The 27,370-nt window shown below is 47.5% G+C and overlaps 1 protein-coding gene across 8 annotated transcripts in view; it reads left to right on the top strand.

Annotated features, from left to right (window-relative positions):
* The window catches only part of DTNB (dystrobrevin beta), a 167,743-nt gene that overhangs the window by 120,442 nt on the left and 19,931 nt on the right, over positions 1-27,370 (top strand). For 6 of the 8 annotated variants that reach the window (XM_077330631.1, XM_077330664.1, XM_077330656.1 and 3 more), the window contains 3 exons: positions 621-734; positions 1,010-1,106; positions 2,233-2,253. In XM_077330631.1, the coding sequence (XP_077186746.1) occupies positions 621-734; positions 1,010-1,106; positions 2,233-2,253 (232 nt within the window). The remainder of the gene's footprint in view (positions 1-620; positions 735-1,009; positions 1,107-2,232; positions 2,254-27,370) is intronic. The other 2 variants (XM_077330649.1, XM_077330640.1) reach the window with 1 other exon arrangement.

The raw sequence follows: 27,370 nt of genomic DNA, 5'->3' as shown, positions 1-27,370 counted from the left end.
TGCCCATGGGGTCGCAATGGGTCGAACATGACTTTGCAACAACCACAACAAAAAGGAATCCATAGGAATCCTACTGCCTTCTTTCTCAGAACAAGACAATAGGTTTGTAACATTAAGCATGGGGTAGAAGGAATGGATAGAGAACGATTTCTCTTTCTCTCAAAGCAATAGAACTCCAGAAGACTCAAGGAAGTTGATGAGAATTGTGAGCCCAGTGATATCTACAGTGCACACACCAGAGTCTCAGAGCTTCCCTACTTTCTATGGCCCACACTGTGGATATGGGCTTCCCTGCTGTTCCAGAATCCCCCCCCCAAAAAAACCAGGACAATCCTTGGTGGTTTTGAGGAATGGGAATCTGAGAGGCTTAGACAAGTTGGGTCTTCAGTCCCCTTATAGTTGGTTTCTAAAAGGTGTTAAGGAGGAACCAGCCCCTGCTGTATGGGGTGTGGACTCTCAGGATCTTACAGGAATCCCCTTCTAATACTCTTGTTATGTGCTTCACTTGAGGCCTTCAAACCAACAATTGTATTCTGAACAGATCACGGTCTGTTGAGAGGCCTAAAGATTTGCAAAGCTAGAAGGGCTAATGCTTCTTCGTTTCCTTTTTATTTGCTCAGGGAAATACTGCAAGAAATCCAGCGCCTCCGACTGGAGCATGAGCAGGCCTCCCAGCCCACACCGGAGAAAGCTCAGCAGAATCCAACGCTGCTGGCGGAACTCCGGCTATTGCGGTAAGCAGGAAATGGTTGCTCGAAAAAATTGTCATGGTCATAGGTGAAAGCAGTGAGCAGAAAGGAGCATGGAGGCTTACGGGCCTCTAAGTCCCCAAAGGCGGTGAAAACATTGCTGTGTCATCTTCAGCCTCACAATAATCCTATAAAGCAGGCCATCCTGGGTACTCGGCATAGATATTGAGGGTGGGGAGCAGATTGCAGCATAAGGGTCCAGCCACTTGGCCTTTACACTCATGAGAAATTGATTGTTTCTTAAATTTTAAAAAAAACAGGCAAAGGAAGGATGAGCTGGAACAGCGGATGTCTGCTCTGCAGGAAAGCCGGAGGGAGCTGATGGTGCAACTGGAAGGGCTCATGAAACTACTCAAGGTGAGACGTGTTCCCACCTCGCCCCCTCAACACCTGTAGTTCCAGAACTGGTCATAGGAATTGTGAGAGGCTGTTCATTGTGTATCCATTTGTGGCACTGCCTTGCACTGAGTCAGACCCTTAACAGCTGTAAGTCCAGCTGGACATCCGCTGTCCAGATCTCAGGCAGAAAGAGGTCTTTCCCAGCTCAGCTAACTGCAGATGTTTGTGAATGAACTCGGGACGTCCTGCATGCACAGCAAAGACTTTACCAATCAGTTGCAGCCCCAAGGCCAGTGTTCGGAATCAGCCAGTTTTGTGAGATGAACCATTTTGGAATGGCACAGACCTGAACCATGTTGCTATGCTTAGTCTTGTCATTGGGTGGCCATCTGTGGGCATTGCCCTCCCTGGGTGGGAGTTGACTCCAGCTTTCATCTGCCCTTGGCTTGCCCAGAGAGCATCTAAAAGTCCCGCCTAGTACTTTCTCTCTCTCTATGGTCTTTTTAAGCAAAGAAGGGACAGCCACAACTTCTTCAGGGTGGTCTACCTTATTCTGGCTTTGGAGATGCTGTCGTGCTGTTCAGCCTTTATTAAGGGCTTCATGTGGGTCACAGTTCCCCTCTTCTATCCTTGCCATGACCACTCTGCTCTCAATAGCTTAGCTTGCAATTGTTTCACTAGGAATAGTCTTTGCATTTCTTACAGCTGCCAATCAAATTAACCAAACTTGATAAGAATGCACATCTAGTTTTGGAGAGGGCTTCTATCATGAGATTGGGGGCTGTTCTAATCAAGCCTCTTCTGTCTGTCTTGTACCCGAATCATAGCTCAATCTACAACATTTAGAGTCAGATGGCCTGTGGCATCAAGCCTGGGAGAGAGATTGTGAGACATGTGACATATCTATGCTGGTTCAAGTAGAGAAGTCTGTGCTAGATGACCAGTAATGTTCTGACTCTGCATATGAAGGCAGCTCTTTATATCCTTCTCTACCCTTGTTCTCCAAGGTCCTTCTGTGTCGTCAAACACCAACGCTCCCTGGGTATTTGTGTGTGTTCCCTTTCAATGTTTGAATTTAACTGTCTGGTTTCTCCCTCTCTCTCTGTCTCTTGCTTTCTCACATTTTTCTCGTCCGCATTTTCAGGAGGAGGAGCAAAAGCAGGCAGTAAGTTGATGTCCCCCAATTTTTGCTTTAATTCTGCATGAAAATACTACACAGTCTCCCCATTTTGTAGGCACAGAAGCCAAGGTTGGCCCAGAATCTCTGGTGCGGGGCTGTTTATCACCCTCTGTGTGCCAAACCAGGCCACTTTTGTTCCCTGTGCAATGTGCCTTTCAACCTTGGTGTGTTTGCTTGCTTTCCAAAATTAATTTGGTTTCCTTGAATGCGTGACTAACGAGCAATTCCATTTTATCTTTTGCGAAATGTGCATGATGAGTACATTCTGGACATGCAGATCCATAGGTCACTGGAATCCCTTTCTTTGCATTGTGTTGCTTGATGTATTTTGAGGAGTTGCTCTCCTTTTTGGGTTCAGGAGAGTCCCAGCATTCGCCTGTTAAGCCCTGCATGAGGCAACGCATGAAAAAAAGAATGGGACAACTGGAGAGACAGAAGGCCCCATGTGATGCTGCTTTGACCAAGCTTTGCCCAGAATATCTGCTTTATGTGCTGTGCACCACCAATGTGGGCTTTTGGAAGAGGTGGTCTGCCTTCTTCCTAAGAGAAGCTCTTCAGTTCTCCCGCTGCTATTCCCATCCAGCATTAGCTCTGAGTCTACTCCAGAGGGAGCCCTTCTTCTTTCCTGAAGAAGCAAGCATCTCTTCTGGCAGAACTGATGCAGGCTTCAGAGCCAGTGAGGAAGGTTCAGACTCTTGGCTTGGTGCTTTGCACATCTGTAATAATGTATACTGACGCATAGCCCCAAAACTGCATTTGGGAAAAGAGAAGGGAGATTCTCAGGTAGAGCAAATGGGTGTTCCTACTCCACTATGTTATTAATCATTCAAAACGTTTATTAGCTGCCTTTCCCCCTTGCGGAACTCAAGGCAGTTTATGATAGAAATAAAACATTATTTTTAAAAAAAACCCTAGGTAAACAAAAATTTTAAAACCCATAAAAGTCACAGTTTAAAAAGTTCCAAATAGGACTGCCAGTAGCAAAAGCTAAATCAATCAAAATGCAGGGCTAAGTAAAACAGTCTTCAACAGCCCCTGGAAGTTCAGTGATGAGATGTCTGGGCACACCCCCCTGCACAGGGAGGGGAGGGCTGTTCCATAATGATAGCCAGGTCCTGGGTTGAGGCCACAGCCAAGATCAACGTGGCCCCTCCTCAGGCTGGGCATTTACACCTATGCACCCCACCCCCAGATTGGTCTGCTCAGGAGGCAAGGGATATCTGGCTGCCAATCTTGCGGGGCTTGTTGTGGGGTTTATAGGGCTTGTATTGGTCTATGAGATTGTAAGCCGCCACGAGTCTTTTGAGAATGGCGGGATATAATTCAATGAATGAATGAATGAATGAATGAATGAATGAATGATTGATTGATTGATTGATTGATTGATTGATTGATTGATTGATTGATTGATTGATTGATTGATTGATTGATTGATTGATTGATTGATTGATTGATTGAGGGGCTGCCACAGACAAGGTCATCTCTTGTTTACCCACCAAGCAAGCATCTTTGATTGGTGGGGTAACAGGGGGAATCTCCCTGCAGTCATATGGGACATATGGACAGCTATATCATGCATAGAAAACTTGTTCAGACACCCCCAATGAGAAAATCCACTGACCTCGCTGAAGCACGCTCTGTAGCAGTATTCATATGCACACAGCTTTCTAATATGCTTATGTTCTGAATGTTTTGTTTTGGGAGGATCATCAACATATGAACTAATTGGAGGTGGTGTGTAAAAGATAACCTTTAGGGGTCAGTATTAGAGGTCAACACTGCATATGTTCCCCAGAGCTTCTGAAGTGCCATATGCCTAGATCAGTCTCGGTCTCCTGCTCTTCTGGTGGGGCAAACTCGTATGTGTGTGTGTGGGGGGGGGGGGAGAAAACAAAACAAGCTTTTAGACCATATTCAAGCCATGCCTTTGCAAGGAGGTTCATATTAGTGTGTGTGCTGGGTACTGTGTTCTGGCCTTTAGAGGCTTTTGCGGTGGAATGCTGAGACAGGAGCCCAGGAGTCTTGGGCTCCCAGGAAACAAACACATATAAATGTCATCACAAATGTCCCATGCTGGGGTGAATCTGGCCTGGGGGCCTTGCACACACTTGTCCGTAGCAGCTGGGTCCTGTAAACTGTGCTACCATTTGGGGCACAGCAGAAGTGTCTGGACATGGTCCATTAAAAATCACAGAAGGAAGGATTGCCTCCCTTCAAATGGGACAGTCAAATCTGAACAGTCCTCTCCCACTTTCTTCTAAATCATCTGATTATTCTCCCAGCCTTCTTAAAACTTTAGTCAAACTGCAGCCCTCCAGATGTCCATGGACTACAATTCCCAGGAGCCCCTGCCAGCGAACGCTGGCAGGGGCTCCTGGGAATTGTAGTCCATGGACATCGGGAGGGCCGCAGTTTGACTACCCCTGCTTTGCTGGATTCTCTGAAAGCCTAGGGGCCTGGCTGAATTCTAAGAAGCAAAATGCAAGACTGGCCAGGCCTGATTGGAGGCGATAAGGCTCCTCTAATAATCGGTGTTTTCTCCCATCTGCATTTGGGTAGGGGTTTGCCCAGGCTGTTTGCCTCTGAAGATATTGGCTTTGTTGAACAGTTTACTGAGTGCTCCCAATGCCAGTGTTGGAATAATGATTAGAGTGTCCAACTAGGACTGGGGAGACCTGGCTCCAGCCTCTCATTTGGTCATGGTGATCTCTGAGTGATCATAGAATCATAGAATAACAGAGTTGGAAGGGACCTCCTGGGGCATCTAGTCCAACCCCCTGCACTGTGCAGGACACTCACAACCCCATTGCTCATCCACTGTAACCTGCCACCCCCTTGAACCTTCACAGAATCAGCCTCTCCGTCAGATGGCTATCCAGCCTCTGTTTAAAAATGTCCAAAGGTGGAGAACCCACCACCTCCCAAGGAAGCCTCATCCACTGAGAAACCACTCTGTCTAAACCGCTTTAATCATAAGTCAAATATCAAGAGTGTTTGCAGCCTCCTAAAGATGAACCAGTTTATTGTGGTATTAGATTATTTATGGTGATTGCAGTAGATACAACACAGTCTGGAATTCCATCTGGAAATCTGGGCCAGTTAAGCCAAGAAAAAGAGCAACCTACCTCACATTGTAGTGGTGAGGATAACATTAGTGAGGGGTAACTCTGGATGCCTCCCTAAGCTCCCTGGAATAGAAGAAGAATTGGTTCTTATATGCCGCTTTTCTCTCCCTGAAGGAGTCTCAAAGTGGCTTTCACTCACCTTCCCTTTCTTCTCCCCACAACAGACACCCTGTGAGGGAGATGAGGCTGAGAGAGCCCTGATATCACTGCTCGGTCAGAACAGCTTTATCAGTTCTGTGGTGAGCCCAAGGTCACCCAGCTGGCTGCATGTGGAGGAGGAGCGGGGAATCAAACCCGGCTTGCCAGATTAGAAGTCAGCGCTCCTAACCACTACACCAGAATGGCTAAGTGTGCATCTTTCCCTGCCCTGAAAGTAGTTTGGGAAGTGGCTTCAGTACCCTGCAAGTAATGAATGTGCAGTTAGAGCATTTGCACTATCAGAATTTGGCAAAGAGATTCGGGCCACATCAGGAAGGAACCGGGGAATGGCTTGATTCTCTGTCACGTATCAGGCAGCCTCATCACCAGACCGTTGCTACCAGCTTCTTTCAGGAAAACAAGAGGAAAGTTTGTTTTAGGGTTACTGCTTTCGAGTATGGCTATTTCTGCTCAAAAAGCCTTGATGTCAGCAAAGGCCAGGTTGAAAAGTAGCAGAGATGGCTTTTAGCAAGCAGGAGCAAAATCCTGCCTATCTGAGAATTGGATTCACAAAGGGCTTGGCAGCTCCTGCAGATGGGAAAGGGTGTGGCCCAGTCATGGGAACAGAGCTGGTGAAGAGAACAGCCCCTTGGTCTCTGTTTCTGTATCCCATAGGGAAGACAAGGCTGTGCGTGACCACAGTTGTGGGAAAGTTGGATGAAAACAATGCCGTCTGATCTATTTGGTGTGTGGTAAAACCAAGGTTTTATTGCTTCCTTGATCCCGGAAAAAGGAAAAAAAATGAAACAAAGGGAGCTGGCGGGGCTGGGGTCAGCACAGCTTTCTATTATCCAGCCCAGTTGTGGTAGGGAAAACAACCCTTTCCTTTGCAATCGGAACCAATACCAAGCCTACTCGACAAAGCAGGAACTGGAGGGATGATCAGCTTTTGCCAGCTTGTGCTGCTGTCTCACACCTGTTGTGCAAATGCTGTCACGCAAGCTCTGCTTCTCCCTACAGAGGAGGGGGGAGTCTAGGATGGGCTTCCACAGTGATCTGCTTGTGGGTCCTTGACTGGATCTGCCCTGCCCAGAGGTGTCCCTGAGCCTTCCTGAAGTGCTTGGAGTTCTCTTCACCAACTAACCTGACAGTACAGCATGTCAAAGAAGTGTAGTTATGGCTTCTGGTTTGGATCCCACAGTGCTGGACTTTTAATGTCCATGCAATGATAGACATACATGTGCAGGCATACTCTGCAGATAGGGGAGAGCACAAGTCTAGGGCGACCAGATTGTCCCACTTTGGGAGGGGCATCTGGGGGTACCTGGCAAATTGTACTTATGTTGAAATTAAAAAATATATATTACAATACTGTTTTTGCGTTCTATGCATTCTATGAAACTTTTTGTTGCTCCATATAGACCGATTTTTTTATCAAGAACACCCCCGGTCAATGGTGTCCCACTTTACCAATGTTAAAATCTGGTCACCTGACCTGCATTCTCTTTCTGGGTATATTCTCTGTGCACATGTTTTTTTCAGGCTGCCAGAAGGCATTCCGCGATCTGGAATGGAAAGCTGCATAGACTTAGCCATCTGCGTGGTTGATTTCCCACTTGAACGTTGGGGTCATGTTGTAGCAAAAGAAACAGGCCTCCTCTGAAGGAACCTTTTCCAGCCCTCGCCATGAATGATGTGGTAACCAGTCAGACCAGGAAGCAGTTTTGTAGGCATGTCTGAGTAACAAAATTCATCTGTCAGGTCAAGCAACCTCACAGGGAGGTGCCCAGGGGCCAGAAAGAGTAGTTTTGCTATTCAAGGACAAATGCTGTCCTAGCACAGCCTGTGGTGGCCAAGTGGACCACAGCAAGCTGCTTCACTTGGATGCGACTGATGCATGAAGGCTGCCGGGATCTGACTTGATTGTCGTGGCTGTTCCACAACGCAAAGTAAGCCTCACCACAAGCCGGGCTGTTTCTGGAGAAGCCTTCCAGTTTAATCCAGTGGTCCCCAACCTTTTTGAGGCTGGGGACTGGCAGGGCAACTGCCCGCCCGTGCATGCCATGCATGCGCGCCTGCGCGGCCCTAATTCCCTCTCCCCCCTCCCACATTAAGAAGCTTCCTGGGCCACAAGCTTGTGGCCCGGGAAGTTTTTTACTGTGGGGGGGGCAGGGAGAGGGAGCCGCAGCCCGGCGCCAAGGCCTTCGCGGCCCGGCACCGGGCCACAGCCCGCAGGTTGGGGACCACAGCCTCAAGGAAATGTTTGCTTTTTACCATCCCTTCTGCTTTCTCCGGGATGTCAAGGGTCACCAACCCTGGAGTTGGGAGCTGTGGCTAGATAGACTTGGTACCACCGTGAAATTTCTCGGGGGGGGGGGGGCAGTTCAGGGGTGGTTGAGTTCGTTCTGATTTCCATATTTGAAGCCGAAAGACTCGTTTCTCCTTTTTTACCTCAAGTAGTTGAGGTAAAACTACGTTTTTACGCTCACCCCCGCCCCATGAGACCTGCCCCTCTACTTGAGAATCAGAAACAAATCTGTCCTGCAGGCCCCTTTCTGCCCATACGCCTCTTCTCTGACTGCGGCACTCCCTGGAGTTCAGATTTCATGGCTTGGGGATGGGGGACGGGTGCCCGTAGCCTTGCCTTTCAGCCGAGTTCTGGATTTAGAGTGTCTTTTGGTCTCTTCCCAAAAGAGATGGACCCTCAGGGGGTTCTGCAGCATTAGCTGTTTACAAGAATAGCTTGGCTCTTTCGGGAGGGGGGCCTCCCATTCCCCACTCTCCGTAGAGCTAGCCCCCCCCCCCCCCCCCCGCCTTGAGGAGCCCCCTGTGTCTCTTCACACCAGTCAGCAATTTCTGCCTCACAGAAGTTAATCATTACGCTGGAGTTTGTGTTGGTTTCTTGCTGCAGCCTCCTTCTCTGGCCTGAAACTTTGTGTGCAGCCTTGGGGGAGGGGGGGGGAGGGGAGGAGAGGAGGCTGAGGAGGGGGTCTGCAGGCCTTTTGTGTGTGTGTTTTGAAAATGGCTAAATTAGCTGTTTTTAATTTATCTCGGGACTCTCTCAGGCGTGTGCACGCAAGCCCTGCCGCTCAGCCCTTTCCGAGCTCCGCCATTTTAACTGTTTCTGCTTCCTGCCGCCTGCTGCCAGGGCGGCTGGGTCGTGAGCCCCCCGTGCGCCGGCTCCCCTGTGCCACAGCTGCTCGCGAGGCCCCCAGTGTGTTTTGGTGCCCTTAATTTAATTATGCAATTCTGCACCGTTAAATATGAACCGCTCGACGTGACGGGCAATCTTCTGCCTTGTAATCCCGTCGATCCCGCCTGCTCTTTTTACTCCCGCACTTGATTAGGCAGCTGTGCTTTTTTTGGGAGAAGCCGGTGCCAACAGAGGCCCAAAAATAGAACACGCGAAATGGACCATGCACGTCTCTCTCCCTCTACTGTACATTGCTGTCAGGGCGCCAGGAGCACATGCCGTGGCCCCCACCCCTCTCCCGGCTGCACAAAAAGCACCTTTCCCTGCTGTGTCTTCCGCGCAGCCGTTCCGAAGCCCGTAACCAAGAGGAGGATGGCGTTTGTTTTGTTTAAACATGAAGCAGCAGAAAGAAGGGAATTGTCCACACCAGCCATCTGCTACCTGGCTGCCTTCCATGCGCTCAGGAGACAGCAATGTATGGATGAAGTGCCTCTTTCATTGCGTTGCCATGATAACAGTCCTGCTTTAGATTTTAGCAGGGGGGGGGGTTATTAACGCGTTGGAAAAGGTTATTAGGCTGCTGGAGTAATAAGCTTTTTATGGGCCCCTTTATGGGGATTGTTCTTGGATGCTTTACTGTACCGAACGACGCAAGGGGACGGGAGAAGTGTGAAGGCCCTCTTCGAAGGCAGAAATTGGGTCTGATCTGCACAGGGGCCAGTTTCCCACCCCAGAATAAAAGGGATGGCTTATCTCTGCCCTTCCCGCTGCTCTGTCCTGTAAGGATTCACATCCAAAGTTTATCTGCCTCCAGGCCCACTGGGATGATTTTCAGGGATCGCCTCCTGGTCCGAGTGGGAACCTTTGCATGTCAAGGCCCAGGCGAAAACAGTTTCACCAGCTGGAGCTAATCTGGCTAATAAGAGCAGCTGGTCTTTTATTGGAAAATTGCAGGAGATTGCAAAGGATAGAGGCAAAACGGAAATGCATCAATGTGTGAGGTTGAGGAAGCAGCATGGCCAGGCCGGAGTCTTGTCCTGGGAGAGGAAGCAGCTGTTTAGTGCAGATAGCCCTATCATGAGGCGAGGAAAGGTAGTCAGTCTCTGGGCACCCTGAGGGGCAATGTGGTATAGTGGTTAGATCATTGGATTAAGATCTAGAAGACCCACTGGGTGATTTCAGGCCAGTCACACTCTCTCAGTCTCGTGAAGGTAAAATAGGGGAGGGAAAGAACTACGTATGCTTCCCTGAGGATGGACAGGATAAAAATGGGAGGGAGGGATGGCTGGACAGATGGATCTGGCCACAGGAGCTCTAACATTTCAACCGTGTGTCAACAGAAGGACCACTTCCCAGAGGGCCATGCCCCATGGTTGGTTCCTGATTCAAACAGCAACCCCAAATTTGTTTAAAGGTAAAGGTATCCCCTGTGCAAGCACCGAGTCATGTCTGACCCTTGGGGTGATGCCCTCCAGCATTTTCTTGGCAGACTCAGGGTGGTTTGCCATTCCCTTCCCCAGTCATTACTGTTTTACCACCCAGCAAGCTGGGTACTCATTTTACCGACCTCAGAAGGATGAAAGGCTGAGTCAACCTTGAGCCGGCTGCTTGGATTGAACTCCCAGCCTCATGGTCAGAGCTTCAGACGGCATGTCGGCTGCCTTACCACCCTGCGCCACAAAGTTGTTTATGACTTTATAAATTCACACAGAAATTAGGGCACCTGTTGGGGAGGGGGTGGATTGGTTGTGCCGTTTGGATTTGCCCGTGACAAGTATCTGAGGCTGTCCCTGGAGCTCCAGCTGAGGCTGCTTTACCTCTGCAACTGCTGGCTCCTGTGCTTGTTTTGTACTGGAATGTGTTGCCCATGTATGTGTGATGAGGGAATTTGGAGTGAATGCTCGGGTGAGTGCACAAATGTGTTTAACCCTTTCCTGGCTGAGCTGCTTTCCCAGCAGTGGAATTTTTGTTGTTTGCTTTTGAACATAATCTAGCCTCTAGGTGGCTGGGAGAAGAGGTTGTAGGCAAGAAAGCAGATAAGAAGGGCTTGGGCACCCTCCTCCTGTCTGCATAAGCTCCCCTGCCAATGCATCACTCCTGCATTAGCATTACCTAGCAAAGGTAAGATTGGGTAGCCTATATCGGGTGCCAGAGCCTAAAGAAGCAAGCGCCATGATCCAGAAAGGAAGAAAGAGGTTGGGGAGAATCAGTAGCTGAGCTTCTCACCCTCTTGAATTGAAGATGGTGTCTGCTTTCTTCTAAAACATGACATCAATGACAATAAATAATGGGAAACCAGCAGTGGTCAGCTAACCACAAAAATCTATCTGATTTGGCATAGTAGCTACTTATCCTGCTGAATCTCTCTTCTATCAGCCCGGAGACAGTTTGTAACCTGGATGCTGAGGGCCCAGAGTGCTTGTGCTCTTTGGGAACCCCCTCTTAGCCCATTTAAAATATACCACTCTGGTAACAGGCCTCAGCTGAGGGAGCTGCTGTCAGTCTAATAATACTCAGCTAAAAGGACCACCAAGCTGGTTCACATTAAGTAGATTCCAGTATGCAGCATCCTTTCTGGTACACATGCATCTTCCCTTTATGGAGGCATGACTGGCAAAATAGCCAAACACACGTCTTTCAGTGGTCTTAAAGAACTCTTCCAGTTGAGAAGTTGCCATCCTTCAGAACTGGCTGACTGTAAGCCCAAGGAAAATACTCGTGCAAGCAACTGAACCTCCAGTCAGGCATGCTGCTCTTTGGACTAGAATTTTCACTGAGCATCCTCTGCTGGGACCTTTCTTCCCTCTTTCTTGCATAGCGCCCATTGATTCCATCAGAACCTCTTCTCTGTCCAGCTTCTTGATGAAGTCCCCTGAGAATGAAGCATCACAGCAAGCAACATGTGTTTTCTGTTCCTAAATTGCTGGCTGGGAGTAAGCCAGCAGGGCCCTCTAATGCCTTTCAGTTCCCAGTGACCCCCCACTTTCCTGTGCTCCTCAGTGCATGTCTGCATAGCAAGGCTCCCATGAATCTTGGCTAGGAAGAGGAGCATGTAGGATTACAACATGGCCTGTTTTTATTTTTGTAGCTGTTTCAGCCATGGGATGATCAGCGGTTTAACCTAGATCTCTTCAGTATTTTATCCACACAAGGACCTCGTGGGGGGTGGGGGGAGAAGAGGAAGGGTTCTGCAGGCATTTGTGTGTGAGTTCTAAAAATGGCTAAATTAGCTAGTTTAAATGTACCTTGGGATTCTCTCTGGTGCGTGCATGCAATGGCCGCTGCTCAGCCCTTGATGAGTTCCACCATTTTAACCGTTTCTTGTTCCTGCCTTCAGCTGCCAGGGAGGCTGCGTCAGGAGCCCCCATGCATAGCCTCCCCCGTGTCATGATGCTCTTCCATGCTACAGCTGGGCCAGAATCCGGGTGCTGAGGAACCCAGATTCTTTTGATGTTTTTTTGTTGTTTGTTTGTGTTTGCTTGCTCTACTCATGTAATGGCTGATTACTTAAAGATACTGATGTGTTTATTTTAAAACGTGTGCTCTGCCGTTCACTAATCCACACACCCACACCCACGCCAGATCAAAGCCCTATGGACCTTACCCTCCGGTTACAGTCCGAACCACCGCAGAATGGCACCTCCCAATCCCACGACAGCAAGGCAGCCTGAAAGGATAAGAATGTTGACAGGATCAAAAAGTGCTGAGAGCTTCAAGATAGTTGACTGTGGCTCACATCCCTATCTGTGTTCAAACAGGTTGTCAGATAAGATGGTCAGGGCTGTGTTGTAGTGCTGCAACCAGGCCAGAAATCAGAATGAGAAGAGTCTGGGCAATCCATTTCATCCAGTGGATTCGCTCTGGAGCTGAGAATAGTCACATCATGTTCGCAGTGACACAGAAGCATTCTCCCTCAGCAAGGCATGCAGTAGCTCTGCTGCTCATATGGTCTTGTGGACTAGGATCCGGGAGGTCCTGGTTTGAATCCCCATTCCACCAAGGAAGCTTGCTGGGTGACCATGGGCCAGTATATACTCCCTCCACCTAGCCTACCTAGGGTGGTTGTGTGGATAAAAGGCTGGAGAGAACTAGGCAAGGGTCTTTGGTCCACACTGGGAAGAAAAGTGGGATATAAATAAAATAATAACAATGACAACAACCACAGCAACAAAGGCTTGAGAACTGGTCTGATAGGTTTGAGAACTGGTCTAAACTGAATAAAATGAAATTCAATAAGAACAAATGTAAAGTTCTGCATTTAGGTAGGAAAAACCAATATAGGATGGAGGAGACTTGTCTTGGCAGTAGCATGTGCGAAAAGGATCTAGGAATCTTAGTAGACCATACATTGAACATGAGTCAACAGTGTGACTCGGTGGCTAAAAAGGCAAATGGGATTTTGGGCTGTATCAAACAGAGCATCGTGTCCAGATCACGGGAAGTGATGGTACCGCTTTACTCTGCTCTGATTCGGCCTCATTTGGAGTACTGTGTTCAATTTTGGCCACCACAGTTAAAAAGGGATGTAGAAAAACTGGAGCATGTCCAGAGGAGGGCAACAAAGATGGTGAGGGGTTTGGAGACCAAGATGTATGAGGAAAGGTTGGGTTGAGCTTGGTCTGTTTAGCCTGGGGAGGAGACGACTGAGAGGGGATTTGATAACCATCTTCAAGTATTTAAAAAGGTGCCATATAGAGGATGAAGCAGAGTTCTCTCTTGCCCCGGAGGAATGGACCAGAACCAGTGTGATGAAATTAATTTAAAAGAAATTTCGTCTAAACATCCAGGAGAAGTTCCTGACAGAGCGTTTTCTCAGTAGAACAAGCTTCCTCAGGAGGTGGTGGGTTCTCCATCTTTGGACATTTTTAAACAGAGGCTTGATATCCATCTGATGGAGAGGCTGATTATGTGAAGGTTCAAGGGGGTAGCAGGTTAGAGTGGGTGAGCGATAGGTTGGGGAGTGTCATGCATATTGCAGGGGGTTGGACTAGATGACCTAGGAGGTCCCTTCCAACTCTATGATTCTATAACAATAATAATATGGCCAGCCTTTCCTAGGGCACTTTCTACAGACAGGAAGGGAAAGCGTTCAGCATGCGGGTTGTCAGCCTTGCTCCTCTGAGGACCTTCTTGTCCACGTCCAGCTGAAAAGTATCCATCAGAATCGGACAAGCGGCACCCTTTGTATCTAAACGTTTTTGTCCCGAGTCAGAGCAGACGCGAGTGTTTAGGCACAGTGGGCTGTCAAGATCTCTTCCCCTTCCCTATGTCCACAGTTTCTACTGACTAGAGTAGAAGCAGACTCCTTTACTTTTAAGGGTGTTTGGGGGTATTGGTATTGTTATTGTTATTCACCTCACTGGCATAAGCCTTACAATGGTCTGTAATCAGTTTCATTCAGCCAGAGTCTTTTGCCCTGTCATTTCACCCCTCATCCTAAGAGTTGGTTCTTATATGCCGCTTTTCTCTACCCGAAGGAGGCTCAAAGCGGCTTACAGTCGCCTTCCCTGTCCTCTCCCCACAACAGACACCCTGTGAGGTAGATGAGGCTGAGAGAGCCCTGATATTCCTGCTCAGTCAGAACAGTTTTATCAGTGCCGTGATGAGCCCAAGGTCACCCAGCTGGTTGCATGTGGGGGAGCGCAAAATCAAACCCGCCATGCCAGATTAGAAGTCCGCACTCCTACCCACTACACCAAACTGGTTGGTGGGGGGAGTGCACATTCCACAGGCATCCAACACCCACCACCCACCTGTTCCAACCACTGTGAGTGGTGCTTGCTGAGCCATTTTGCTTTGAGTCCCCAACTAGGTCTGATTCCCCACAAGGAAGCAGGCAGCCACTATCTGGATCTGGCCTGACATTGAACTGGTCTGTGGCCAGCTAAGAAGTTATCCTAGCCCAGTAACCTTAGCCAGCATCAGACTAGTTCTAGACCAGTAGATGTATGCTTGCAAAAAGATTCAGCAGCCCTTCCTTTGACCCTTTCATGAGAAAAAATCATGGCAAGAATTCCATTCGTCTGGAAGGAGTGTGTGTTGATATTACATAAGGGCATTTTTATAACTCTTGTAAAGCTGTGTAGACATCTCCTGTGATTTGCCTCCTTAGGGATCTTGCTTCTTGTAGTGCTTCTTGTAGGTGATAACGTTTGAGGATTTTTTTTCTAAGGAGAGTTCCCCCCCCCCCCATTTTCTTCCCCTTAAATGCTTGCCCTGCCTTCTGTAAACACAACATTAATGTCTGTTCCAACATTTAGCTTTCAGAAAGGGGTGAGGGACTCATTCTAATCTTACTCTGCCTGCATGTATACAAGAGGCCTCCATGGCCCCCAGTCCCATGTGAGCTCTTTCTTTGAAATCAAAACCTTCAGTTTTGTAAAGCTTCAGTTTTTTATTTTGAAAGGAGTTGGTTGTGATGGGATTTGGCTTCTGGCCTGAAGCTCTCCAACCCTTTCTCTCCAGTGCTTTTCTTTTTCCTTCTATATTGACATTTTCTTCTAGATACCCTGGCTCTCCTTTTGCATAGCTTTTGGTCGAGGACTGTATCTAGTGATTCTTTAAAAGTTTTCTTGCTGCCATTTACTTGCTCCTCACCTAACATAATTCCAAGTCTCCCTACTTTCATCTTTATCAGTGGCTTCTAATTCTTCATTTGACCTTGATTGCCAGATATAGACTTTCAGCTTTTTGTTGTTCCCTGCCCCATAATACTATAACTCAGTGATCCCCAACCTTTTTATCACCAGGGACCAGTCAATGCTTGACAATTTTACTGAGGCCTGGGGGGGGTAGTCTTTTGCCAAGGGACGTTGCCACTGCCACCTGAACCCTTGCTCCACTTGCTTTCCTGCCGGTGCCCCTGACTTCCCTCCGCCCACTGGGGGGTGCTGCCAGCAGCAGCTGTGCAGTGCCACGCCGAGTGGGAGCCCCAGCCACGGTGGCAGCTGGAGAGCACCAAAGGTGAACTGCCGGCAAAGTGGCAGGGCAGACCTGAGGCAGCAGCTGGGGAGGAGGATGAGGAGGAGCCACGGCCCGGTACCGACTGATCCACGGACCGGTACCGGTCTCCGGACTGGGGGTTGGGGACCACTGCTATAACTTACAGGGTTTTTTTTAAAGCAACACTTGAATTTTAATACGCAGATACTGCATTTACTCGAATGCAAGATTAAGTTGTTGTGTCCAGGTATGTCACAACCCCACCCCAAAAAAGTCATCTTACATTTATATCTAAGTTACAGCTACATCTAGTAGTCATTTTCATGTGTTTACATGTAACATGTGGAGGGGAGTAATCTTCCATTCAGGGTCATTTTTGTTCTGAGTAAATAATGTTAGAACCTGAATGAAGTTGATGGAACAATGATGGAAGAACATCATTGAATACTGTCACAGAATGTACTGTTGGCCACTAGCTTGGGGTTTTTAAAAAATTGAATGAGACAAATTCTTAAAAAACAGGTGGGTCTCCCAACAGCTATTAGCCATGATGAAGGGGGAGGAAGTGAAACGGAGGGCTTAAAGGGCTGCCAGACATTTAAGGGTAACAGCTGACAGACACACTGGTCTGCTGTCATCCTGAAATGGCTGCCAGCCATTTTAGTGGTCTATTTAACCCCACCCCCAGCTTCTAAGCAGGAAAGAGCAAAATTAATCAATAATTTTTTTGTGTTTGTTTATTTATTTGGATTTTTATACCAAGCATTCTATACATTCTATGGGTGGTTTACATGGAACATTGCATAAATTTATATGGAACATTATATTGGTTTATTGGCTTGCAGCCATTTTAGCCTGATAGCAGGACGGGTGCACCTGTCTGCTTTCAACTTTGAAATTGTTGCCAGCCGAACCCCTAAACCAAACTGGACACACATCCAGAAAACGTTTGGGGGGCATGAATTGGCGCATTTCCATGGGGAGACTTGGTTCATGCCTCGATTCATGCCCATCCCCACTCTTAAGTATGAGGCAGTCTGGGAGGGGCTCTCAAGCCCCCCAAACCCCAGATCACTGGGATGGGAAGCACCATTTGGAAGAGAAGGTGTTCTGAAATCAGTGGGTCATTCTCTCCCAGTATGTTCCTTTGTGGAAGAGGCACTTTGTGGACAGAGGCCTGTTGAATGGTGCCATCATGCCAGCTTTCAGCTTTTTCCACAGTGCTTTCCTTCCCCATGGAATGGCCTTCCCGAGCCTGTGAGTGAGGCCCCTGCTGAGTCAGTGCTCTAACTGGTTTGTTGAGTTGGGGTTTACAGCTGGTTTTATTATCTGTGCTATAGAACAAAGGAAGGTTGTCTTTCTGTTTTTGTTTTTCTTTAATTACCTTTAGTTCACATTGGGGTGCATCCAACCATGCAGTTCCTCCAACTAAACTGCATTTCTGTTTGTGGAAAAGCAGGCAGCAATTCCCCCACCCCCGGCAGACACCTACTTTGCCTCCTGTGCTATTCCTGAGAGTTTGCTGACCCCGGGAACAAAACAGGAAGGATGACTGGGGTTGAATCTAGGGGGGGGGGGATACATGGATGGTTGGATATACCCCACTGTGACCTCTGTCCAAAGTAAGTAAAGATGGAGATTTCAGTCTTGAAATGCCCTCCCTCTAGAAAACCACACTGCTCAGGACTGCATGATCCCCCCCCCCAGCCACCAGCCGGGGACGGGAAAGTAGGATTACCAGATCCAAATTGAAGAAACAGCCCAAGAAAGACCCGTCAGCCAATATACCAGGGACAGAAGCAAGGAAGACAAGCTGAAAATGGCTAAAAGTTCTTCAGTGTTTAATTAAAAGGTGTCCCAGAGCCAAAACGAGCCCTGGAGTATTACACCTCGTTTTCAACAATACAAATTGTCTTCATCAGTGACTGAATACTTTTAATAAGAGTTATCATTCATCTATCAGTTTGTGTTTTCCTATCTAATTATTTTTAAGGACCACAAAGGTTCCAGCTGCAATCATAGGATGGGGATCAGGTTGTGAACAACACCTACATATCTTTGATTTGGGGATGGAGCCTGGGGAGGACAGGGCCTCAGTAGGGTACAAGGCCACAGAGTCCATCCTTCAAGGCATCCATGTTCTCCAGGGGAACTGATCTCGGTAGTCTGGAGATGAGCTGTAATTCTAGGGAATCCCCAGGTCCCACCTGGAGGCTGGCATCCCTAACACTACTGAGCAACAAAATGAAGCAGATAGCCATTAAGAGCAGCAGAGTATGTAACAAATGTGGGCAGAAGCCACCAAGAAGTTCTCCTCCGATATGCCCCACTGAAATGAACAGGAGCAAGAAAACTGCCCCATGTTAATTGGTGCCATTTGTATTTTGGGGAGCCAAAATGCCCTGGAACCAAACCTGAATCCCACTAAAATGGCAAATGGAATGGGAAGCACAGGAGCACCCCCCCCCCTCCTTGCCATCCTTCGTTCCTGTTAGCACAAGCGCTCTCCGTCTGGCCTGTAGCTCTCCAGCCTTTTCTCTGGTGTTATGGGAAGTGCTCTGTAGTAATGGAATTTCTTTTTCAACTTCCAAGAGACGGTGGAGGGATAGAGTTTATTTGGCCTCCAGTCAGAAGCTGAAGTCACACATTGGCTTTGAGACTGTAAAACTTTTTTTAAAGCAGCCAAGTTGCCCACCCACTCAAGTAAAATGACCCACGTTTAGCTTCCTTTGCAGCTTCTCCCTCACATTGCTGCCACCATGCTGCAAACGCAGTGATATCCACCTTTCCACCAGACTCCAAATCCTACTAGCAGTACCCTATTGAGAACTGCTGCTTTTAGCCAAGTGTGCCTGTGGTTCTTTACTCCTCCAGAAGCACTACTTTTTCTGTATTCATGCGACCTTGGAACTAAATCTGATTCCTTGTGCTGCTTAATATAGGGGAACTGTGAGGGAATGGGAGGAACCACATGACTGCTCAGAATGGAGGAACAGCCAAAGGACATGGATATCCCAAAGTGTGAATGGAAGGCTCATCATGACAGCAGACCAGCTGAAACAGAGTCTAGTCAGCACCTGAATGGGAAACCTCCTGGGTCCATGCTGGAAGAATGGCGAGCTATATAAATGGAATGAAGGCATAATAAATACATGCCATTGTAACATAAGATGTAGTTTCGTCTTCAAGACTCAGTACAAAAGACAATTGCAGAAGTAAGCGTTAAAGGCAGTAGGAAAAGAAGACGCAGCAGGAGGTGGATAGACTCAGTAAAGGCAGCCCTTGGTTTGTTAGACCTTACCAAGCCTGATCCTAATAGAACACTTTGGAGGTCATTAATTCATAGGATTGCCATAAGTTGGAAGCGACTTGATGGCATGGAAGTTTGGTCCTTAGTGTTGACACCATGTCTGTTGATCTTGATTAGTTCCTGGAACTAGAGCTTGGCCTGGCCTTGGCAGGCTGGTTTTACATCCAAGTCTCCATCTTTCAAGGAGCCTCTTGTGGCGCAGAGTGGTAAGGCAGCAGACATGCAGTCTGAAAGCTCTGACCATGAGGCTGGGAGTTCAATCCCAGCAGCCGGCTCAAGGTTGACTCAGCCTTCCATCCTTCCGAGGTCGGTAAAATGAGTACCCAGCTTGCTGGGGGGTAAACGGTAATGACTGGGGAAGGCACTGGCAAACCACCCCGTATTGAGTCTGCCATGAAAACGCTAGAGGGCGTCACCCCAAGGGTCAGACATGACCCGGTACTTGCACAAAGGATACCTTTATCCTTTACCTCCATCTTTCATGTAATAGTTGGGGTACAAAGTTAGGATAAAACCCTCCACTTGCTTGGATTTCTATCTGTCTGCCTCTTTATCTAACCTTATCTGACTTCCTTGGGCTTGAGGTTGGCTGACCAGTGCATCTGAAATAGGTTGCCTGGAGTCTTGCTCTTGTTTCCCAGGTTTTTATCTTTCAGTGTCTTAGGATTTATCACATGCATTTTTGGGTAATTGGCTCTGTTCTGTGGCTCTGTGCCTGACTGCAGAGTTACTGCCAGGTATCTCTCACAGTTCTGAATGTAGCTCAGGCTTACAGAGGATCTGAGGCAAACACAGTATCAGTATGTGTTGGTTGTTTGCGTGTGTAAGATTTTACCATGCAGGTAGTTAATAACATAGCTACACCTGGCCACATGCTAACATGTGTGAGTGAAGGTCATCTTCTCCTGCTAGTAACATTAGAGAACTTAAATGTGTCCAAACAGTGCCTGTCATTTGAAGACTTTGAATAGCAGTGAATTGCCATTAGAGAGAAGCCATGAGAATTGTGGCTTACTGGGCCTGTTGGAAGAAAAGAGACTTAAAAGCCATGAGACAACTTCTCTCCATTGTGTTCCTGCTTCTTGCCAAAGAAGCCCCAAGAGGGCCCTTGTTGTTTTGCTTGATCTTTTCCCCCAGGTAATGCTAGGACCGGTAGGGAGAGCTGGTGCAATGGCTGGTACTGTTTCATTTCAGAATCTGCAATGCTACTCACATTTTAATGGGAAAGCATGCCAGTGTGGCACAGAGCATTGGGCTAGGATCTGGGGGACCCAGGTTCAAATCCCCACTCTACCATGAAACTCACTGGTAGGTCACACACTCACAGCATCACCTTGGTGTAATGCTTAAAGAGCTGCAACCTCTAATCTGGATAATTGGGTTTGATTCCCCACTCCTCTGCATGCAGTCAGCTGGGTGACTTTGGGCCTTTCACAGTTCTCTTAGAGCTCTTTCAGCCCCACCTACCTCACAAGGTGTCTCTTGTGGGAAGATGAAGGGAATGGTGTTTGTAAGCCGCTTTGAGACTCCTTTGGATAGTAAAAAGCAGGGTACAAAAGACTCAGCTCTTCCTCACAAGGAGAGGAGAAAGTCTATGTTACTCTGAGCTCCTTGGAGAAAGGCTGGGATAAAATTAATGAAATTGCTGCTTTTGTGAGAGATATTGCATTTCTTCCTTACCAAAGAATTTAGTTTCTCCAGTATTGTCGGGGGGGGGAAGCAAGTTGGAAAAGGAAGCAGTGGGTGTGTATAGGAAGCTTTTTTAAAGGGTGTATCAGAATCTTGTTCTTGGATTGCCCAAACATTGTTTTTCCATATGTTCAGTGGAATTAACTTCAGTTAACATATTGTATGTATTACCTTGGAGTGTGCACAATTCTCCGTGGGTGAGGATCTGTCTCCTGTAAAGGATTTGAATGCCAGAATCCAGCATGAGAGAAGGGTGGAATTAAAAAAATATATATTTGGGAAGGTGATCTATCTAAAAGTTTGCAGACTACAAAACATATAGCAGATAGTGCTCTGAAATACAGTGCTTCAATATTGCTCAGCAGACCCCACCTTCACAAACTTGATGGCCAACTCAGTACAACAAGAACCATCAGTGGATGTATTAAACCCACTTCAACCTATTGGCTACCTACGTTGTGTCCCAGTTGCTCCCCTGCATTTCTGAAAGCAAGATGCTCTTTTTCGTGAATATAGAAAGATCAATAAAAAAAGAGCTGCTCATCCAGAAAGACGTGACTGACGCAGGCCTGTCCAGACTCGGGTCCCGACGTCCAGCAATAAGATCTGCACAAATCTGGCAGTCACAGAATTTCAATCTAGGGAATGAATGGTTGCAAAGATGGATGAAATCAGTCCCACCCGATATCCATTGTCTGTTAAACGCCAACAAGAGGCTTGCAGGATTTGAATTGCCACATATTGTATGGAGGACAGCTAAGTGAATATAAACAGGTTTGGGCAGTTGTACAGACCTGTCATTTAAATGGGGCAAAATACCAGGTCCTGTATGTGACTGTGGTGCAGCCTGCCAAACTATTTTCCGCCTGTTGTTTGTACTCTCCCCAGTTGGGATTGAGAACTTAGATATTAGTATTTACGGGGACTGCCCAAAGTGTCTGCATAACCGCTGTGCCTATTTGGCTACATTATTATAAATTGCTTGATGCTCAGTCATATGAACTGTACACAAACTTTGGTTAATAGTTGTACCTGTTTTCTCTTGGTGCTCATTACCCTTAATGATTCTGCATTGCCATTTCAGGAATAAAGCTACAGGAGAAAGGCTAAGACATTTGTCATAACTGGAGGGCTTAAAGTGTGAGAATTCCCTACCTTTGTAATACAAAACCACACAGTCAGGTGGAGCTTTTCTGTTACATGTCCACATTCAGAGGCAGTAAGCCTCTAAATACCAGAGCCAGGAGGCAGTATCATGGGAGACCTTGGCCTCTATGCCCTGCTGTTGTCCCTCCAGAGAAAGTGATTGGCCACAGTGTGAGACCGGATGCTTAATATAGATGAACCACTAGTTTGATCCGGCAGGGCTCTTCTTAACACTTCATACCAGAAGAGTCCTTGATGTAGTTCTTTCCTGTGACAACATCACTGTTTATGGAAACAAGCGCAATTCCACATGGCTTGGATCTTCCGGCATTTCTGGAGTGTTCCAGAAAGAAGCCCCTGCTGCACATTGCCTGCTTCTTCTTGTGAGCACAGTACACTGCAGTAATTGAAATGAATTCAGGAATGGCCTGTACAATTCTTATTGTGAGATGACAAACCATTTGTCTGTTACTGGATGGCCAGGACCCCTGGCTTCAGGTCATGAAACGGTAAATGTGAATCTGACACAACAGACTACAGGAGACTAAGCTGCTGACTTACAGTGATGACCACTTAAACCCTCAAGGGTTAGTCAACCAGCCAACCTGGGATATGATGAACATTGACCAGACTTGACCCAATGATTTTCCTCCATGCAAAGCACTGTGGAATACTTGGAAGGGCATATTTCTTTCATCAGATTATGGTAATCGTCTTGAACAACTTGGGATGGAAGTGGATTCAGTCATCAACTCAGTGATGAGCAAAAGACGTCTTGTCTGGTTTGCAGCTGGAGAAAGGGAGTGTCTCTTGGATCTGCACCCAGCTAGCAGGAAGGCAGCAAAGAAAGGGGCAGTTGTGGAATTGCATGGCAAGGGCAAAGGTTAACATTCAGTTTGTTGATAATTTATATGTTGCTTTTCCATACAAACACAAATCCTGGATTGAAATGCAAGATAAATGCCTCTATAGATTCTAGTCCAAAGGCTGTGACCCTGTGAGCTCAAAGGCTTCTCCTTATCAGAGGCAGGGCTGAGTCAGCTGGAGAGGAGTATGTGAAGAACTGCTGGCATGGTGAGGGGCTTTGCTTTCTTTTTTGCCTCTTCTAACTGAGGCTACTGGCTGTGTGTGAGGACAGTAATTGTGGGTGAGTGGGTATTTGCTAGAGAGTAATTTCTGTTGAGTGCTTTTGTTTGTGACTGATAGAAGAAGGGTGTGCTGGGGGTTGAGTGTAGCAAAGAGATTGCAAGCCCTGCACTGTGCTGGGCTGTGACCTTGTGAGCTCAAAGGCACCTCTTTGTTAGAGGTGTGACCGAAGGGCTCTTGGCCTGTAGTTCTTTGCCTGGGGATCAGGCTGACATCTTTATCCTATCTAGAGTGAAGGGCTCTATTTGGAAGGCAATAATGGGTATTCAAGGCCCATTTCCAGTCATCTTCAAGGACTGTTTGTTTTCCTCCCTGAAGATGGGCTACACTTGTCATAAGTGTAAACTGATAGGGCTTTTTGAAGAGAAACTTAGGAGCCTGGAGGAAAGGATCAAAACCCTGCATGAAATCAAGGAAGAAGATAATCTAATTGATAGGAGTTGTGCGAACCCGCATAAGGATAAAGAGACCTGTCCAAAGGAAAGATTTGACTTCCCTATTGAGTCTCCCCTTAATGCTGCAACATGAGCCCAAGAGCATTGAATAGGATGGCACTCAGAGCCACTGGACCTTAGGAATAAATTCCAGGCCCTTGTGGGGGAGGTGGAAGCAGCAACAAGGGGGGAAGAGAAACAAAAGCAAAATGAAAGATGGAATGAAGAAAGGCATGGGGATTGGAGGAAATGGCAGTGGAAGGAAAAGGAAAATGTTGATCATTGGTGAGTCTCTGCTGAGGGGTATGGAATGTCATATGGGTAGGCCTGACATTGTAGTCTGAGAGATGTGTTGCTTTCCAGGGGCAAAGATTAAAGACACTACAGACCGGATGCTGAAGCTGATCAAACCTATGGATCATTACCCATTTGTGATGGTCCTTGTGGGAACAAACAACATGGTCATGAACACAATTTAACATATTAAGGGTAACTATGAAGATCTTGGGGAGGTAGTTGAAACAAAGGAGGGTACAAGTGGCATTCTCTTTGAACCTGCCTGTCAGGGGGAATAGGAACTATTTGGGAGCTGAAGATGATGGAGATGAACCACTGTCTGTATGTGAGAGAGGGCTTAACTGACAAGAAATACTAGACATGCATATTAGACTTCAATAAACTCAGAGACATGATGAGAGTCATTCCATGGACAACAGTCCTGGAAGAGAAAGGAACAAATGAGTGGTGAGCTTTCCTTAAACAAGCTTTATTGCATGCTCAGACCATGACTATTCCAGTAAGATGGAAACATGGTAGGGGAACTAATACGCCTATTTGGATTAACAGAAAACCTCAGGAGGAGCTAAGAAAGAAAAAGGAAATGTTCAAGAAATGGAGGGAAGGATTTTAAGAATATCTGCAGGTTATAAGCACTGTAGGTCAGCCATCAGAGAAGTCAAAGCTGGGAGCGATCTGACACTGGCAAAGGAAGCCCACTATAATACAAACAACTTCTTCAGATATATGAGGAGCATGCGTAAAGTAAATGAGGCAATAGGCCCACTGTTGGGTGAAGATGGAGAAACTCTGACAGAGAGAAAACAGAACGGCTCAGTACCTGTGTTTTTTCACGGAAGAATATGGACACATCTAGGGATGGTAGTAGGCAAGGTGGTTGAGCTGGGTGGTTGATTGACATGGACAGAGAAATTGTCGAGAGGCACCTGGCTGCACTGGATGAGTTCAGATCCCCTGGGCTTGATGGTGTGCTCCCACCAGTGCTCAAACAACTTTCTGGAGAGCTTGCAGAACTTGTGTCCATCATCCCACCTGGCTCTTGGAAGACTGGAGATGTGTCAGAAGACTAGAGGAGATTGAATGTTCAAAAAAGGGAGAAGTGACCCAGGAAACTAATGGCCAGTGAGTCTGACCTCTGTTGCAGGCAGATAATGGAGCAAATATTAAAGGGCGTGATCTGCAAACATCTTTAGGAGAACTTGGTGATCCGGGAAGTGAGCACTAATTTGTCTCCTACAGGACTTGCCAGCCCAACTTGGTTTCCTTCTTTGACCAAGCAACAGGCTTACTAAGTTGTGGAAACTCAGTTGATGTTGTTTACCTGGATTTCTGTCCGGCTTTTGACAGGGTTCCCCATGATGTTCTGTTAGGTAAACTCGAAGACTGGTTGGAAAACCTCACCCAAATGATGTTTCTTCGGATTGAGGGGAGGTGAGCAGTGGGGTGCCACAGGGCTCAGTTCTGGATCCAGTACTTTTCAACATTTTTATCAATCATCTGGATAAGGGGGTGGCGGGACTAATTAAATTTGCAAATGACACCAAATTGGAAGAAGTAGCGAACACCCCTGAAGATAGGGATAGAGTTCAATGAGAACTGAACATGGTAGAAAAGTGGGCAAATGAAACCAAGATGCAATTAAATAAGAAAAAGTGCAGTTCTACATCTGGGTCACAAAAATGAGAAGCATGCATACTGGATGGGAAATATACTTCTGGGTAGCAGTGAATGAGATCTTGGGGTACTTGTGGACTGTAAGGTCAATATGAGCAGACAGTATAAAGTGGCGGTAAAGAAGTTGAATGCAGCCCTGGGCTTTATCAACAGAGGCATCACATCAAAATCACAATATGTCGTACTCCCACTGCAGTCTTCAAGCAGCGGCTGAACAGATACTTATCCTGGATGCTTTAGGCTGATCCTGCATTGAGTAGGGGGTTGGACTAGACGGCCTGTATGGCTCCTTCCAAATCTGTGATTCTGTGAAAACACAGTTATGTCACAAAGCCGAAAGACCCCTGAAAAAAGCCTTCCCCTACATCAGGGGTAGTCAAACTGCGGCCCTCCAGATGTCCATGGACTACAATTCCCATGAGCCCCTGCCAGCATGGCAGGGGCTCATGGGAATTGTAGTCCATGGACATCTGGAGGGCCGCAGTTTGACTACCCCTGTCTTACATCCTACAAGTGAGCAAAGAGAAGAGAGTGTTGTTGACCCTCAAGAAGCTCTTCCTGAAGAGCCAGAGCAAACAGAAAATGTGCTCTGCCCAATCACCTGTCAGGTGAGGGGCTCTGAGAGACTAAGCTGTTCTGGGGACGTAAGCGGGTGTCTAGGGTTATATAGAAGAGAGAGTGTGGCTCGTGGGTTGTCTGGGTCTACTCTGGAAAGGTTCCTTCAGAGGAGGCCTGTTTATTTTACTACAAGGCAACCCGCCATGCCAAGTGGAGAATCTGCCGTGCAGATGGCTAAGCTCCCTCTGCACCCCTCAGGCCCAGCGCTCTTGGTACAGCCCTCGCCATCCCTAAAGTGAAGCTGTGTTAAGCTGTGTAGAAGCTGACTTCATTTCACCTCCATGGGTATTGCCAGATTCCTTCTGCTCCAGTGACGGCATGGTTTCCATAGCAGCCGGGGTGGGGGGGGGGGGAGCGGCCTGCTCCTCAAAAAAAAAAAGAAAGAAAGAAAGAGAAGGATAAAGGCCAGACAAAATGGCACAAACTGAATAAGGGAGGATGTGCAGGGGCTGTAAATTTTTAATGGGGTAATTATGGTATTAGTCATGAGTGTTCTGCCCCAGACAGCCACAGGCACGTAGGAAACAGAGACACAAATAAGCTAAAGTGTCCTCCTGCAGCCAAGTAAGGGCAGTGCTGGGATGCAAAGGGGAGCTCTCCTGTTGTCTTAGTGCTGCCTGACTCAGTGGTGGTAAGATTTCCACTTGATGGGCAGTGGAAGTGGTTGGGGCCAGACGTGCACAGCCCCACGCAGCTTGGTCCCCTTTCTTCTCCCCTTTCACCTCCAGGTGCTTTATCAGCATTCCCTTTGAAAGCTACCTGGCGGGTGGTCGGGCTGTGGGCATATACGTATGCAAACATCAGCTTGTTCTTTCAGGGTTCTTGTTTAGCTTCCGTGCACACCCACCTTTGCTGGGCGCCGCAGACGTCTTGCTGCGTTAGGCACTGTTAGAGCGCATATGGCTTCTGTTAGGGTTTACATCCACTGATGGCGCTGCTGATGTGCAGAATATGTAAAGGTGTTTCATGGAGAGCCAGGCTGTTGGTCGGGTTACCCTGTTTTTGCTGGCAGCAGCTCTCCTCTAGTATCTGAGGCAGAAAAGAAGCCTTGCCCAGCCCTGCTACCTGAGATCCTTCAAGGGGAGATGCTGAAGGCTGAACCGAGGAACTTGCAGGCCGTTTCATAAGCTCCACCACTTGAGCTGACATGTATAATTGATCTCTTGCAGTCTGCACTCTGCGGCCTGTGCCCGTCTCCCCCACCATCTTGTTCGGTTTCTGTACCCTGGTAGGCACCGTGTTGTCAAGTACCAATTATTTCTGAGAAAAATATCCCTGCATTTTGAGACCAGTGCAGCCAAAGCCCTTCTAAACTGGGAGCCAGTTTGGTGTAGTGGTTAGGAGTACAGACTTCTAATCTGGCATGCCAGGTTCGATTCTGCGCTCCCCC

Source organism: Paroedura picta, chromosome 1, assembly GCF_049243985.1.
Source record: "Paroedura picta isolate Pp20150507F chromosome 1, Ppicta_v3.0, whole genome shotgun sequence".
Classification (NCBI taxonomy): domain Eukaryota; kingdom Metazoa; phylum Chordata; class Lepidosauria; order Squamata; family Gekkonidae; genus Paroedura; species Paroedura picta.
The sequence above is the reverse complement of the archived record's forward strand: the minus strand, read 5'-3'. Positions and strand labels throughout refer to the sequence as shown.